This window comes from Sinocyclocheilus anshuiensis, unplaced genomic scaffold, assembly GCF_001515605.1.
Source record: "Sinocyclocheilus anshuiensis isolate Anshui unplaced genomic scaffold, SAMN03320099.WGS_v1.1 scaffold86, whole genome shotgun sequence".
In the NCBI taxonomy this organism is placed as follows: Eukaryota; Metazoa; Chordata; class Actinopteri; order Cypriniformes; family Cyprinidae; genus Sinocyclocheilus; species Sinocyclocheilus anshuiensis.
Window position 1 is genome coordinate 4,030,401 of NW_015547662.1, and position 15,815 is coordinate 4,046,215.

The window sequence follows — 15,815 nt, forward strand, 5'->3', positions numbered from 1 at the left end:
AAGTAACATTTTCAATGCAGGACTTTTACTTGTATCAGAGTATTTTTACAGTGTGGTATTAGTGCTTTATACATTATGAGGTAAAGGATCTTCATACTTCGTCCACAACAATATTTAATGAAGTTAACTTATAACGTTACCCTCCTTGTGGTCAGTCTGCACAAGATCAACAAGCTTGTTTGCTTTGCATCCCCTTTAAACACAAGATAAGCATTGGATCTACGTCAGAGCGTCAGAGCGTCCACGAATCTTTCTACAGCGTTGTTAGCAGGGCGGCCAGAGCGATTTTTGACGCTCTCGACGGCGGCGGTGTGAACGCACAGTAACAAACCATACATCAATGGAAAGCTTATTTATTCAAAAATTGACACTTAAGACTGGTTTTGTGGTCCAGGGTCACATATGTTCCACAAAAGAAATATAGTCATACATGTTTGGAATGACATGAGGATGAGTAAATAACAGAATTTTAATTTTTGTGTAAACTATCCCTTTAAAGGTGCACTCATTCAGTTTTTGTTTACATTTCGCCTACACTATGGAAGTCCATTTTCATCTAAAATAGTTATTTGTGGTTGTAATTTAGACACAGTCACACTGAGATATAAAATTACATTAAAAGAAATAAAGTCTAAAATGTACAATAAACTTGGCACTGAAAAAAACTGAATCTGGACCATTTTAAAAATTCTTTAGAATAATGTTTAATAATGTTTCTGTGTCTATTTTAAAAATATTTTAACAGTTTCTTGTGTCTAAATTTAAATGCGGATGTGTAAAGCCTTAATTAGGGAAAAATTACTGAGTGCACTTTTATAAAAATAACACTAAAATCAGGTAAAATCCTTACCTGGTAAGGAGAGGTTGAGCTGGATGCTCTGATCTCCATCCTGTTTGTCCCAGCCCACAATCATCCAGTTCTCCAGTCCATCCGAGTCTGAATCCAGATCCTCGGGTGCAGGTACAGCAGGTACAGATTCAGAAGAGCTGTCGTCTGAATCAGAATCCAACACCACAATATCATCTGAGGAGCTCTTTCCTGCTTGAACTTGTGGTAGACAGGCTGAAAGTAACTTGCTGTTCCAGCGTTTGGATGATTGACCTTTCTTAGCACAGACGCTGTCATCTTCCTCTGTGTTGTCTGACACTGTGGTAGCATCTGGGCCAGAGTCAATCACAATAACATCTACAGGTGGAGCAGGAGGTGAGGTATTCTGCTGTGTTTGAGTCTGTGGTACTGATGACTGGACCTCTCTCGAGTCCTCACGGTCCTCCTGGATCTCAGCGCTGTAGTGCAGCTGGGAATAAAGCCGGAACTCCAGTTCACTGTCAGCGTCAGACAAACTGGAGTCTGCATCATCCCGGTACAGCTCGTCCTCATAGTCATCCTGCTCCTGATACCCTGAGAACATCTCAAGGAGAGCCCTAAACAGAGAGCAGCCCAGCCATAAACATCATCATTCAGTGGCCATACAGATTACAGATTTTTTCAGTATATCACCCTGTCTATATCTGCACGGGCTCCACCACAAACAAACAAAAATAATAATAAAATAAAATAACAATTTGTAACTTTTTTTTTTTTACATTTGTATATGCCAGCAAAACAGAAATGTATTAATAATAATGATAATAATAACAACAACAATAATTGCTCTCTGTTAGTTCATGTTAATTAATGCATTAACAAATGACTTTTGCTTTGTAAAATGTTACCAAAAAATCTATTGCCTTAAAAAAAATTTAATAAAATAAAATAATGCCTAAATAATGCAAACAAGTCATTGATTGATCGATTAATAAAACTAAAATATGTATACTGCATGCCACATTTTTATGTAATCACATTCTGAGAGCAAGCTCAGTATAACAATACTGTACATAAATTGAGCCCTCTTAGAAGCACACCAAATAAAACTGTTATTCACATTTTGAAAAACATTCCTTTTTTTCAATAATGAGTAAACACTGAAAAAAATAACTGCTTATATACAGGAATATATTTTCCTGTGGCTCAGTGGTAGAGCATTGCGTTAGCAGCGCAAAAGGTCGTGGGTTCGATTCCCAGGGAACACACATACTGGTAAAAAATGTATAGCCTGAATGCACTGTAAGTCGCTTAGCGTCTGCTAAATGCATAAATTAATTAATATAATTATTAATTATATCACATGAGCCATTGAACAGCTCATAGTGTGGGATGTAGAGGGCTGTTCCAGGAAGAAACTATTTTAATTCCATGTCCATAAAAATCTCATGAGACAAAATGCAATTTTTGCTCAGCATTTTCATCCTCATGGGAAATATGATCATTCACCCCACATGATGCAACCCAGTTGCTCAGTTGCAACCAATGCTCTAAAGAGAGAGACAAGGGCGAACTTAAACAGGATCAAATGAAATCAGTAACAGTTAAATACACTCATAATTGCATTCACATGGAGGGTTTACAAGAGTCAACAGAAGACAATCTCAAATCAATAACGCCAAGTGCAAAGACATGAACACAAAACACAGCTGCTGTTTGGTTTTGGTTGCTTCCTATCCTGAAGGATGACACTGAGGCCAGAGCAATGTCTCTTCTGTATGTCTCGATTGCACATACGTATGAACTTTGTTTAAATTTAGCCAGCTTGACAGCAGCACGTACGAAACAGAGAGAGACATTTCTGGTCAAATCCATAAAAACACAACAGATTTAACACGTAAACAACACCACATGGACAACCTAAAGAATACAGGAAAAAAACAAGAAACCTAAAGTGTTTATAAATTATACATATCTGTATAAAACCAATGATTAAATAAACCTTTGTACTCTAACAGCGAAGCCCAACATGAGATGATAACATATTTGTGATGAACATGTGTTAGCCTCAGTGCTATCCAAGTCACCCACGTGTTCACGTACACTTGGACGCCGGCTGAGGACGTATTGCTAATAAACACGCACGGCTGTGTTTTTAAACATCTGTAACCTCGGCTACAGCATATGACACGCTTCATCGAGTTTTCAACGAGACTGAATACAAATCTGACCTGTTTATAAATTCCGATTCGCAACACGGGGACACCCGCTTCCGGACTCCACATGAAATGGTTGGCCAACTATTCTTCATCCCTGGGAAAAACGCGCTATATTTAGCGCACACACTGAAGGTTAGTGCCTCTGAATCTGGGGGTTGTTTGAACTATTAACATGCTTGTGAATGGGCGAGGATTTGAAAATGTATGAACTGGCCTTACTTGAATTCTCTGTTTGTATGAAGCCTCGTTGACCTCATAAGAAACATAAAGGAGCCAGGTTGGTACCTGCCTGAGAAATTTAATTTTTATGCCTTGTTCAGATAGATAGAGTGTCATTTGGGAGAGGTTGCATTTTATTTCATGATAAACACAATGATGATGATGATGATGATGCTGTTCAGTGGTATCGAACAATGGACACATTTATTGCAAAATGACAAGAATTTCTTTACGCGGTAATTACTACAAGCCCTAACACACAAAATGATAAACAGTAACATGGCCTCATAAATTGGCTGCAAAAATAAATAGGCAAATAAAGAAATACATAAATACACACACACACACACACACACTGGTATTTATATCATTAAGGGGATATTCCATATCATTATGGGTTTTTTTATGCTGTACAAACTGTATTTTCCATACTCTTACCCTAAACCTAGCCCTCACACACAACTTTCTGCATTTTTAGATTTTCAAAACACTTTATTCTATATGATTTATGAGCTTGTTTCCTCATGGGGACCTAAAAAGTTTCCCCACAAAGTAGGGCTGCACGATTATGACAAAAATCATAACTGTCGATTATTCCCTTGTAATTGTAATCGCGATTATTAATTACAATTATCACAATTTACACTGAATGATGTTTATACCATTGTATGAAGCAACCACATATTTTTAGATGAAAATAAACAAGCTGAAAACACTCTAACTGAAAGAACATTTATTGCTGTTCCATAGTATTAAGACTCAAACGTCAATACATTATACATTGGATTGGTTTCTTCTTTAAAGGAATACATTTCCTGATAATTTACTCACCCCCATGTCATCCAAGATGTTCATGTCTTGTCTTCAGTCGCAAAGAAATTAAGGTTTTTGAGGAAAACGTTCCAGGATTTTTCTCAATATAATGGACTTCAATGGGGACCAACGGGATGAAGGTTCAAACTGCTGTTTCAGTGCAAAAAGGGCTCAAAGGGCTCTACACGATCCCAGCCGAGGAATAAGGGTCTTATCTATTGAAACGATCAGGCATTTTCTAAAAATAAATAAATATTTATATACTTTTTAACCACAAATGCTCATCTCGCACTAGCTCGACTTCACGTGTTACGTAGTCACGTTGGAAAGGTCACGCGTGACGTATACGGAAGAACCGACCCAGTGTTTTCAAAGCGAACGTGCAAAGAAAGTCGAATGCCCTTTACAAAAAAAGGTTAAACAACAAAGTTGGAGGAGAAAATGAGATGGAGTTTTTCACCCTACCCTAACTTTCTGAACTGGAGAACACAGACGAAGAGCTAACCGCGCGTGACCTTTCCAACGTGATTACGTAATGCGTGAATTTGGGGATGCGCATCACGGAGCTAGTGCATTTGTGGTTAAAAAAAAGTATATACATTTTACATTTTTTTTTAAGAAAATGACCAATGGTTTCACTAGATAAGACCTCAGCTGGGATCGTTTAGAGCCCTTTGAAGCTGCACTGAAACGGCACTTTGGACCGTCAACCCGTTGGTCCCTACTGAAGTCCATTATAAGGAGAAAAATCCTGGAACGTTTTCCTCAAAAACCTTAATTTCTTTGCGACTGAAGACAGAAAGACATGAACATCTTGGATGACATGGGGGTGAGTAAATTATCAGGAAATTTTTATTCTGGAAGTGAACTAATCCTTTAAATAATTATTAAGTATAATTAAAAAGTATAAATATGCATGGTATTATAATGTTATACTAAAATTAAAACAATGGGAAAACCCTTAAGATAACATGTAGAAAGATGCAGAATAACAGTGTACTTTTACACAATTAATTGCTGCTTTGAACGATTACGTAATTGTGGAATCAGTAAGTGTAATCGTGATTAGAAATTCGATTTATTGTGCAGCCCTACCACAAGGTCAAAAATAACTGGTATTACTACTCTTGTAGGGACATTTGGTCCCCATAATGTAATGAATACCAGTACATGCACACACACACATATATATAGACAACAACATTGCTTCAAAACTTGCTTGCAAAAATAAATAAATAAAGTGTATACACACAAACACACTTTTTCATTTATTTTTGCAAGGAAGTTATGAGGCAATGTTATTGTCAACATATATATCGATAATGTTGTTATATATTTAAGGCAATTTCATTTGTACCAGTTAGTTATTCAAGACATAAGCTGGCATTTCAAGATGTTGGCCTTGTATGAGATGTGAACTTCTTGCTATCTTTATTGCTGTAATAGAAATAACATGCAAAATGTTCTTTTATCCGTTGCTATGTTTGGCCTGTTCTGAGGTCCACATTTACATATCTTAACAGGCAGCATATCTGTCAGAAACATGTCTAAATATAAATCACACATCCATATGTGTGCTTTCGTTCTTTCATACGCTCTGTCTTTCTTTCTTTGTGAAATCACAGCCTACCTTTATCATCTCCAGAGCCTATGTCATGAACAGAGCGTGCGACTGATGTGGGAATCATGGTGTGAATGCCATCTGATTCTGAAGACGTCTCCATGCGTGTCAGTGTCAGAAAAGGCCATCAAAGCAGTGGATTGTTTTCTTTCAAAAGGTTGCATTTCCTAAATGAAGCCAAAAGCCCACCACATATACCATATTTTGGGAGAAGGCAGTAAAATAGTGCCTGCAGCTAGAGAACGGAATGCCTGGCTGCTCTACAGAAATTGCCATATTGGACGGATTTGTTGATCGTTATTACCATTATTGTTTTAAAAGGAAAAAGGGAAGCATTTGTGCGTCGGTTAATCTGCCCAAATTCAAACCAGTAGGGTGTTGAAGATGGAGTCACCAGCGAGGATGCAGGCTTTCCCATTCCAATATCTGATTCCACATGGCTGTTCTGCATGAGAAAGATTTTCATTTGGGAAATGAAGCCAAATGGCCTCTTTCACCAACCCCTGCATTTATATTGCTGATGTCTCCACAGCCTGCACCTTCAATGTGTTATTCAAGTGTAACATTGACCCATACTGTGCTGTGATCAATATTTGAGCATACTATTATCATGGCTTTGAAAGTTATAAGTCTATTTGGGTGCTGTATACAAACATAATAGCTTTATTACTGTATATGAATCCAGCTATAGATATCTAGCGATCTTCTAGCAAAAACAATCACAGCACAAGCGTAGAGAAAAACACAGTGTTATACATGAAGTGTATTAGATACTAAATAACGGGTTAATGTTAAATGTTAATAATGAATGAATTTGTCCTTTTTTTTCAGATGAGGTTTGCTTACTCCGTCTTGTCTTTGTGCTGATTCAATATCCCGAGCCCTTGGTTCAGACCATTTATTATACAGACTGATGTCATTCGCCTGTTTGATTGTGTTCCTTTTTGAGGGTCCACTTAGAATATCACAGGCACAGTTTGACCCCAGCATGTCGCTACACGTCACACGATCTGGAACAAAACTTTGAGTTAAGAAACCCATGTCCTCTTTGTGTGGTCTGGTGTTGTGCCAAGTGTTGACAGGTCTAGAACTGGCACTATTTCCTGCTGTGGCTTGGGGTTCACTTCTTCTGTAGACATTTTCACAGTTGTTATCAGGTTAATACTTCAAATGCATCATTATAATAAACCGCTCGATTAGATAACTACCCATTTGACACAGATTTTGGAAAACATTTTCAGTCTGAGGATTCTGTTTCTCTTACTGACAAGTCAGAGAGCACCTCTATGAGCAAACGTTATTAACACATTTTAATAATACTCTTTTATTCAAGAAAATAAAAGGATACCCCATCAATGTCCTTTGCATTTAAAACTAACAATAACACAGCATTGGCTGTAAGGTTTCTCTTTAAGCATGGAAAAATTTACATGTTTAGCCCAGCACTGCAGCAAAAGCTTTTCTTCATGAGCTAGTTATCATAACCAATCGAATTCTGCTATTTCTGGTGCATTTCACATAGGTTGTTACTAGATATACAAGATATGTAAAAATCATTAATATGGAAAGTTGCTTACCAAAATTACCATATTTTGTCGAAATACTGTTGCTAATGCTATGCGGAACCATAAAACAGGATCTCAAAAGCTTTCAAAATATTCTATTTGTTATTTGATGAAAGTGTTGGCTTTTGTTTCCACAGTAGAAATAATAATTGTAGTCCTACTATGTATTTTGAGGAAACACTGGTTGCTACATTTTTGAAAGGGATACTAAGGGATATAAGAAACGCACAAAAGTGTGTTTCTGTCATAAACACTGATGGCCAGATGATAGACAGATATTCCGAATTTCTTCTGTTGCTTTTGTTTTTTAAAGTTCTGCTGATAAGACTATTAGTATTTAAATTGTGAGCATGCGTGTAAATATTGTGGGAAACATAACATTCGTTTTATAGACATCTATTCATAATGCATTGACAGACCAAATGAGTTCAATCAAAAATGGAGGCGTCATTAATGTTGTTGATTTTCTCTGTGTATTTGTTTACTTTTTGTTTGAATTGTCCGCTTTGATTGTCGCGTCTCGGTCAAAAGCGATTATTTCCGCTTCCAGCAGCGCAACAGCCAAAATTCCCCCTTACCAAAAAACTCTCTGCGCTTTAATTACTTTATTAATCCAATTAAGAAGGAGACTGAAACACCACATTTTGTAATCCTATCACGTTAAGATTGCATGGGTGGAGCAATGTTGCCAAACGAAATAAAAACAAAAAAACATTGCAACTTCACACAACAAAGCTCTTTAGAAAAGTATTATTCTGTCTTCTATAAATACATGTATTACTTAAATTGTTTTAAATAATTTATATTTAATTTAAATATTCGCGCACAAATATAATTCCAAGCATATTTTAACTTTTTGTGGTTAGAGAGCAATTTACTTCTAGTCTAAATAAATTTTGCCTTACAAATTTACGATGTTAATCATAGTTTCTGCAAAAATAGGCATATTTGTTACAACTATTGCACTACAGTAACTTCATACTGCTAAAAAATATAAGATCTGACGTTTCTTGCCTTTTTTCTTTTAATACTAGTAATAGCTTTACCATGTTATAGGTACAGTGGTAATAAAAACTGTAGAAGTAGGCCTAGCATTATTATTATTAATAATAAAAATAGCCTAGTTAGGCTATTGTTGTAAATAATAATAATGTTTTAATTATAGCCTACATTAAACAGGCTTACATATAAAATTACATACAGTTTATATAAGTAGATAGGCTATATATTTTGTTCCGTTTTATTGTAAAACAAGAGTCAGCGGAAAACGGCTCATTTTCATTGAACTACTAGATGAATTAGAATCAAATTCACAGAACTGTTTTGTAGCACTTGATGTCCTAAAAATTCTGCCTGCGGTTTGTCCATCGTGGATAACAACTGGGGGAATAGTTTTTTGTTAAGTCTATTATTAATTCCATGGATGGATGGAAAAAAGAAGCCCTGTGGTCCCAAGTGTTAAAAGAGGTGACAAGAAGGGAGAAAGAGTGGACGTTGATGTAAGTTTATGTAGGACAAGTTTGGCCTTTGATCTTGGAGCGTGTAGCGATGCGGTTACATCGCCTCGGGTCACCGTGACAGTAACACTGCGCTCATCTCTCGTCAGAGCTTCACAAGCCCACACTCACAGAGGGCAGTTCACACTCAATTCAGCCCCACTGCATTATTATTTGATTTATTTATTGCAAATGAATACAGGCTTCCCGCCATGCGCGAAAAGTGTTGTAATTAAACAATTGACCTCTGGGCCAAAATGATCTGAAACAAGCCACGGGCCACTCCGTATTAAATTAATAAGGTCTAAAGCTTCATTCATTATTCTGCCTTTAGCCCTCTATCAATGGAACATGGCTTTATGAGGCGCGATTAAATGAGCTACATTTGTTGTTTTCTGAGTAGAGGTCAGAGAGTGCTGAACTGCGCGTCTATCGCATTGTTCATCGCTCAATTGTGTCAGTGTCGCCCATGAACCTCGAGACCTCAAATCATCATCCAGCGCGTGCATTCACGTGCATTGTTACGAAAAAAGCAAAAACATTCAGCAAAGGTCTTGCTTGGTTGATCAAATGATGCTTAAAAAAATAAAAACAATGCAATAAAAACAACCAAAAAAACTATCATTTTAAACTTATTTTTGTTGTTTTGGCAGATACATTTAATTGGTAACACTTATCACTAAATGCTACTATAAACATTATTAGACCTGCAATATTGCTTTATAGACCATTCGTGAATAGTTTGAAATGTCTAAAATGTTCATGCATAATTTATAAAAATAAAAATGTATAGGCTACTATTTTTATTTTATAATAACATTTTAAAACCTTAATATTGAAAGTTATTTTAAAGTGCTATTTGACTTTCCTAAACCTAAAATTAGCTCGGTTACGATTCATGCAGATGCTTTTTTGATGTTATTTATTTATTTATTTAAATAAAGATCATGTTCTGCATTTCACTTATCTTCTGAAGCCCAAATCCCTTGACGCACTTAAACGTGTCAGCATTAGAGAGGGACAGAGATAGAGGGAGCGAAAGTTATGCTAACAAATTAACAGATATACGCGAGTACGCATATACCCACTGCCCATATCTGAAGAGGGGACCGGTAGTGTGTGTGTGTGTGTGTGCGTGCGCGTGCGTGCGTGCGTGTGTGTGTGTGTGTGTGTGTGTGTATGAGTGAGAGAGAGAGAGGAAGAAAGAGAGAGGCAGAGAGAAAGAGGAAGAAAGAGGGCATGAGCGCGCGGCTCTTTCTTGACTTTGCCCCATAATCGTTTCACGCTTCCTTCAGAGTCTCTTTTCCACCTAAAACGTTTAGTCTCACTCCAGTGAACAATTGCAACGGCGCAACAGGGAGCGGAAGAGTCACGTTATTTCAAACTACCATTCGTCAAAACCACTGTTACTCAAAAGAGCAGAGAGAACAGCAACAGAGGACATAGGAGAGGGAACTTTTTTTGTTGTCACCACCACCCCCCCACCCGCTCGACCCTCTGTCCAACCTCTAGGATGGACTTGGACCAAAAGGGTCCATCTCTGCGCATCGGACGGTCGGGTAGGGCCTTGTCTGTTTCTCCATTTCACTTGAACTGCTATTGTTTGTTCAAAGTTGTCTACTAATAAAACTGTCTATCTTTTACAAAACTAAACTAACAAATACAGCATTTGTGCACTTGCTGCATGGGCTATATGTGTTTTATAAAACTGCTTGATTTTTGGATTGACCCTTATATTGATATGAACGCTGGTGGTCCATCTTTTGACACCTTTAACATAAACAAATTCGGGAACAACATGGGCCTAGAAATACTATAAGCTTGCATTTTGGCCACACCTTTGCTGACTCTGTAATTTTGACAGCATCGTATTTTGAGCTCGGAGTGTGTGTGGTTTGGGCCTATTTGTCCGACAGTCCAAAGGAACAATACAAATTCAAAACCGTCACACGAAATTTAAAAACAGAACTCTATTTGAAACCAATGACATTTCCTGTCACACTATGAGAAAGATGTATGCTCGAACTGAGTGTGAGTGTCTATACTGCAGATGTTTTCATTCAGGATCCAAAAGCATGAATTATGACTGTTCAGACCATGGATTCAGTAACAAATAGTTCTGTGTTTTCGTCGTTCATGCGTCACATTTAGAAGTCCCAATGAAATGGCGCGTGCAGTTGAGATTTATGCGTAGATTCTGTCGGTGTTGGTGCTTGTTACTTTGCTAAACGCGAGATACACAAATCGCACAGTATAGTCAGAATTGCTTGTTGTCATGTAGAAATTGTACTGTATTAGTATAAAACTATACATATAAAAGGGACATGCATTAATGCATGCCTACTTTTCTTCATAACATAATGAGAAATGAGAAACACACTTGAATTGCTCTGCCGGGGACTTATAGACCAGTTTAAATGATCTAAGGTGGTTTATCTCACCTGGTTCAAAGCGACTACGCCCAGCTTTCCTTGAAGACTAAATAATATTATTATGCGACATCCTAGTATATTTGGATCTCGTGTTTTTATTTGTCTGGTGATTTGTACGGGTGTAGTTTTTTTTTATTGTTGACCTACTATATTCAATTTGGCCTGTTTGTGTCAAAAAAATACATATTTGATAAATAGGCCACTACCTAACTGATGGAGTACGCCTATAAGCTTAAACATCTGACAGTCTTGTAGTCCAGATGTTCTGTTGGTTTCCCCCAGAGCTGTTTTTTTTTCCCAGCGATAACACCTGGGACATAATTTATAGAATTGATTTAACTTTCGATTAATGTGAAACACATTCTCCACTTCTCACGAATAGAATATATGAGTTTTTCTGTGATGTGATTCATTGCACATACGGCCAACTTGGAGTGGACTGGAAAACATGTGCTTGGCTTTGAAACTGATGCTCTGCAATATTTTCAATTATTATGAATAAATGTTCATATTTGCGCCCACTTCTGAACACTTTTATAGAAATGTTACTAGTTATAATGCGTATTTTCTTAAGATTACCTACATAAGTGATCTGAGTTCGAGTCCTAAATCATTATTGCCTTCAAAAATGTTCTCAAAGCGTTAAAACATGTAATAGATTGTTGTTGGTTTGACAACAAATGGTGTGAATGCTGATTCAATTTTTATCCCCAAAAAATCCAAACCAGAACCAAAAGCAAGCTGTATACATGATTTTAGTTGTTTTAGTTGGACTTGTTTGTATATTTAATTAGCTAAATATGCATAAAATTGATTTTGGGGAAACTGTTATAAGCAACAATTTTCCTAAAATGGGAGTATTTAATCACGTGGGCCACAGAATATATATAGCAGACTAAAATAATTCAGATAATTTACTCGAAAGGTTTAAAATGTTTAATGAGCCTAACGTTACAAAAGAATTATTGTTTTTTGGGGGGCCGGGTTTGTCTCTCAATATAAGGATCAAGACAACAGCTAACAAATAAATGATTCAAATGAAAGTCGACAAGGCCTTCATAACATTAATGAAAAGTTTCAACTTAATCAACATAATTTACTTACTAATGTAAGTAAAATAACTTGATGATTCCAATATTTAAACATAGGCCTATTATTCAATTTAAAACGGAATACAAAATATCTGCAAATAGCGCTGTTGGCTATTTTAACACTGCAACACATTTATCATTAGTTACTGTGATTTCACAAGTGTGTAAGTGTGTGTGTGTGTGTGTGTGTGTGTGGCAAGCTGACAAGATCCAGCTTCTTCACACGAGACCAAAGGTTCGCCCCCTCGTGGCACTTACGGCGCACCGCGAGGGAATCTTTTCAAGACTTATACAGAGCACGAATGTGTGTTAAGCACATGGATTTTGAACATGAAGTACAGGATTCCAGCGACTTTAAGCTAACGTTATTCTGACCACACAGGCAAAACATGTAAGGTATAGTTGTGTCTTTGATCTTTAAGTGTAACTAGTCACACTGGGACTAGTAGAAGATGCACCAAAACCTTCTCGAAAATGTTCTCAAACAAAACATAAAAATTCAGTTTTAGAAGAGTTACATTTGTATCCAGGCAATTAAACATCTCGGCAGAACGTAACACATTGAGAAACATGTAACATTTTTATTTCGTTGCATGTTTTGCTAAAAAGTTGCAATTTACGTTTTTTTTTTGTATATAAATGAATAAAATACATAAATTAATAAACATATACACCGGTAATCAATCAAAAAAATCAACTAGGCATGCGTTCGAAAATAAAATACTTAGCTCATTAATAATCTATTAATTAAGTAATTTATAAGTAATTTAATCATTTTATTTCAAGTATGTTTTTTTTCGTTTTCTTACCAAAGAAAATGAACTAAAGATCACATTAATGTTCATAAACACAGTAACCCTAGTATTACTTTTTTTTTTTTAAATGCTTGTTATTTTTGTTGTTGTTGTTGGTATTACACTGATCACCATGATGCTGACACAACAATTATAATCACCATTATTTAAAAACACATCACTGTTAGTCAGCTGCACTTAACATGACAAAATACGTAATCATTTGTTGGAAGGCTGGTCATGAAAAATTATTTGGCACAAAAATAGAGCAAAAATGTGCGTGGAACAGCTCTCGTGTCGGTCAAACAATGATAGGAAGAATCTTTTCTGCAAGGCTCATCAATAACAACGAATTATTTGAGCAGATTTAATGAATGCATAATCATTCAACACGTTAATTAAAATAACAATTTACCAAAATGTAAAAAACGAAATAAATAAATAAAAAACTCATTGTCGGAGATACTAAACAGAGGTCGTGCAAGTGCCGTATATAATTTCCAATAATGTGCAAATACAAAACTGTTTGAGAAAATCTGTTCATTTATTTTATATGAATTGTATGTTTTATATGCTTATAGCTCAGTAAAATGCTGCAATGTGTCAATTGCCATAAGCAATATTTTAAAAATGGTTTTACAACGCATTAGGCGTATTCATATAATTGAAAACATTCTGACGCAATATCTCATTATTATCTATTTATTAATTGGATGACTGAAAAGAGTGAAAATGGATATTTTAAAATGTCAATTTTATCCCCTTCCTTAATTGAAATTAGACTTGGGATCAGCGACAGAGAACCAACTTCGATTCAAGACTCCCTATTTGCCAGTGCACAATTGGGACAGCACGTCACTTTCATATTGGCCCAGTGTTAGCCAATCGGTGTCGTCTTTATCTGAGCGCGACTCAGGGCGATTGTGACGGCAGAGGTGCAGTGCCCGGATAGGTAGGCTTATCTTGATTGACAGTCTCGCTCGGGCTCGGTAGTAGATTCAGAGCGCTGTGGCTTTGGCGCTGTCCACACGAGAGCAGGTTCTGAAACGCGCCGTGCGCTCTTGCAGTGTTTGCGCGGTAAGGACGGAGGCTCGACCACTGCTTCTCACCGCCGGAGCGCTCAGGCTGGAAGACCACCTTTCGGCGGACATCCGTTGCGACGAGACAGACAAATTACTCTACCGTATCAGCCATCCGAGACTTTCCGTGGATTTTTACGCACGGACCGAGTGGTTCAAAACTTGACAAAGCCTGTTTTCTTCTTCAGGACATTTCTTGGACATTTTTTCCCAAGTTCAAATGCTTCGCGCAATGGCTATTTTTAATGTTCTGTTTAACTTTGGCAAACATTTTGATTCGGGGTTCATCCCTTTTTAATTTCAAATGTCCACGGCGTATGTCTATTGTTTGGGGATCTTCTTACTGTCGGAGTTTTTTCCTCCTAAAAAGACAGTCTGAGGGCGCGCTTTGAGCGATTAGAAGATCAAGATGCAAGGGATCGCTTTTACGTGAAGATAGGCTACGTTGACCATGAAGTAAATGTTTTGGTTTCCCAGAAACCTCACCAGGATTTTACAGATCTCTGGTAGAGACGCGCTCCGACAGTCAGTGAACCTCGGTCACAGTTCACGGGTCACGGCCAGTGGAGCGAGGATGTCAAGATAGAGCTTGGAAACGAGACTTCTGCATTTGTATCTAAAGCTTACGACTGTTCGGACTAATATTATCGCCAGGACTTTTCTTGAAATCCCATTTTGATGAATCCCCACTGATAGCTGAGTTGATTCACTCTGGATGCTGGGCCGCAGAAGCAGTTGTGTGACCCTGCAGGGTTGTACCCTGACCGACCATTTGCATTTTTGTTGACTAATTAATAATGGATCAGATAAACTGTAATGTATGAATTATCTCTTTTTCGTTCTCCCTCGAAAAACACAACAACTATTTACATATTTACTTTTACTCTTGACCTATAGGCCTTAGGTCTTCAGGTTCGATTGTTTATTTTCCAACCAAAGTTTCTGTGGAATTCCACACAGCTGAAACTGTGTCTTTAAAAGAGCCAGAACGGACTGAATACATACGCACAAACCTTTAAAAGAACAAGAACAAGAGCAGGACATTAAAGGCTTATTGGTGTTTTTTCACGCGAAGGCCTGTCCTGCTGACCGATGGAGATCCACTGCAAACACGACCCGTTCGCAGCGATGCACAGTAAGTTCACGGCAGACTTTCACTGCTGTCAAATCTTTGAATTCTTTCAAAGTTCTCAGAACATTCTTTTTCAGAATTAGAATATCTCAGATACACTCGGATTAAAGCTAATGAAAGCAAAGCACTGTGTGTAGCCTACTATAGCTGGTAAACTTTAAAAAGGCAACTAAAAGTCTTAAATAAAAGTGAAGTTTTTGCTGTTTGGGCCAATAGTTTTGGGAGTTTTCTCTTAATTAAAGACCGGGTTGCTTTGTTAGAGCTTCAGCCTTCTGTTTGACAACCCCTGGGGGGAAGAGATCGCGGCCAAGGCCAGCAGCCAGCGGACACAAACTGAACTTGAACCGCAGCTGAGAATATGGCAGACAGGCTCCGTAACCTTTAAATACTTTGCTTGAGGGTGGCTGTAAACAGGCCACTTGCGAGGCTAAAAACGAAAGCTGACGTTGCTCACTGTGGCGGAGAGATGTGTGGTCACTCCTTCGTGACATGGCGGACACCGGTGGTCCCCCAAGATACCAGCGTTAAGGGCCCCTTTTCTCTTTC

General features: G+C 37.5%; 2 protein-coding genes across 2 annotated transcripts in view; one reads left to right on the top strand and one right to left on the bottom strand.

Annotated features, from left to right (window-relative positions):
* The window catches only part of LOC107702395 (zinc finger CCHC domain-containing protein 7-like), a 51,780-nt gene extending 48,683 nt beyond the window's left edge, over positions 1-3,097 (bottom strand). The window contains exons 1-2 of the mRNA XM_016504710.1: positions 3,040-3,097; positions 851-1,425 (exon numbers count right to left, since the gene is read on the bottom strand). Coding sequence (XP_016360196.1) covers positions 851-1,412 — 562 coding nt within the window. The 5' untranslated portion in view covers positions 1,413-1,425; positions 3,040-3,097. The remainder of the gene's footprint in view (positions 1-850; positions 1,426-3,039) is intronic.
* A 7,144-nt stretch (positions 3,098-10,241) lies between these two features.
* Positions 10,242-15,815, top strand: part of LOC107702396 (paired box protein Pax-5-like) — a 59,414-nt gene continuing 53,840 nt past the window's right edge. Inside the window, exon 1 of the mRNA XM_016504712.1 lies at positions 10,242-10,300. Coding sequence (XP_016360198.1) covers positions 10,255-10,300 — 46 coding nt within the window. The 5' untranslated portion in view covers positions 10,242-10,254. The remainder of the gene's footprint in view (positions 10,301-15,815) is intronic.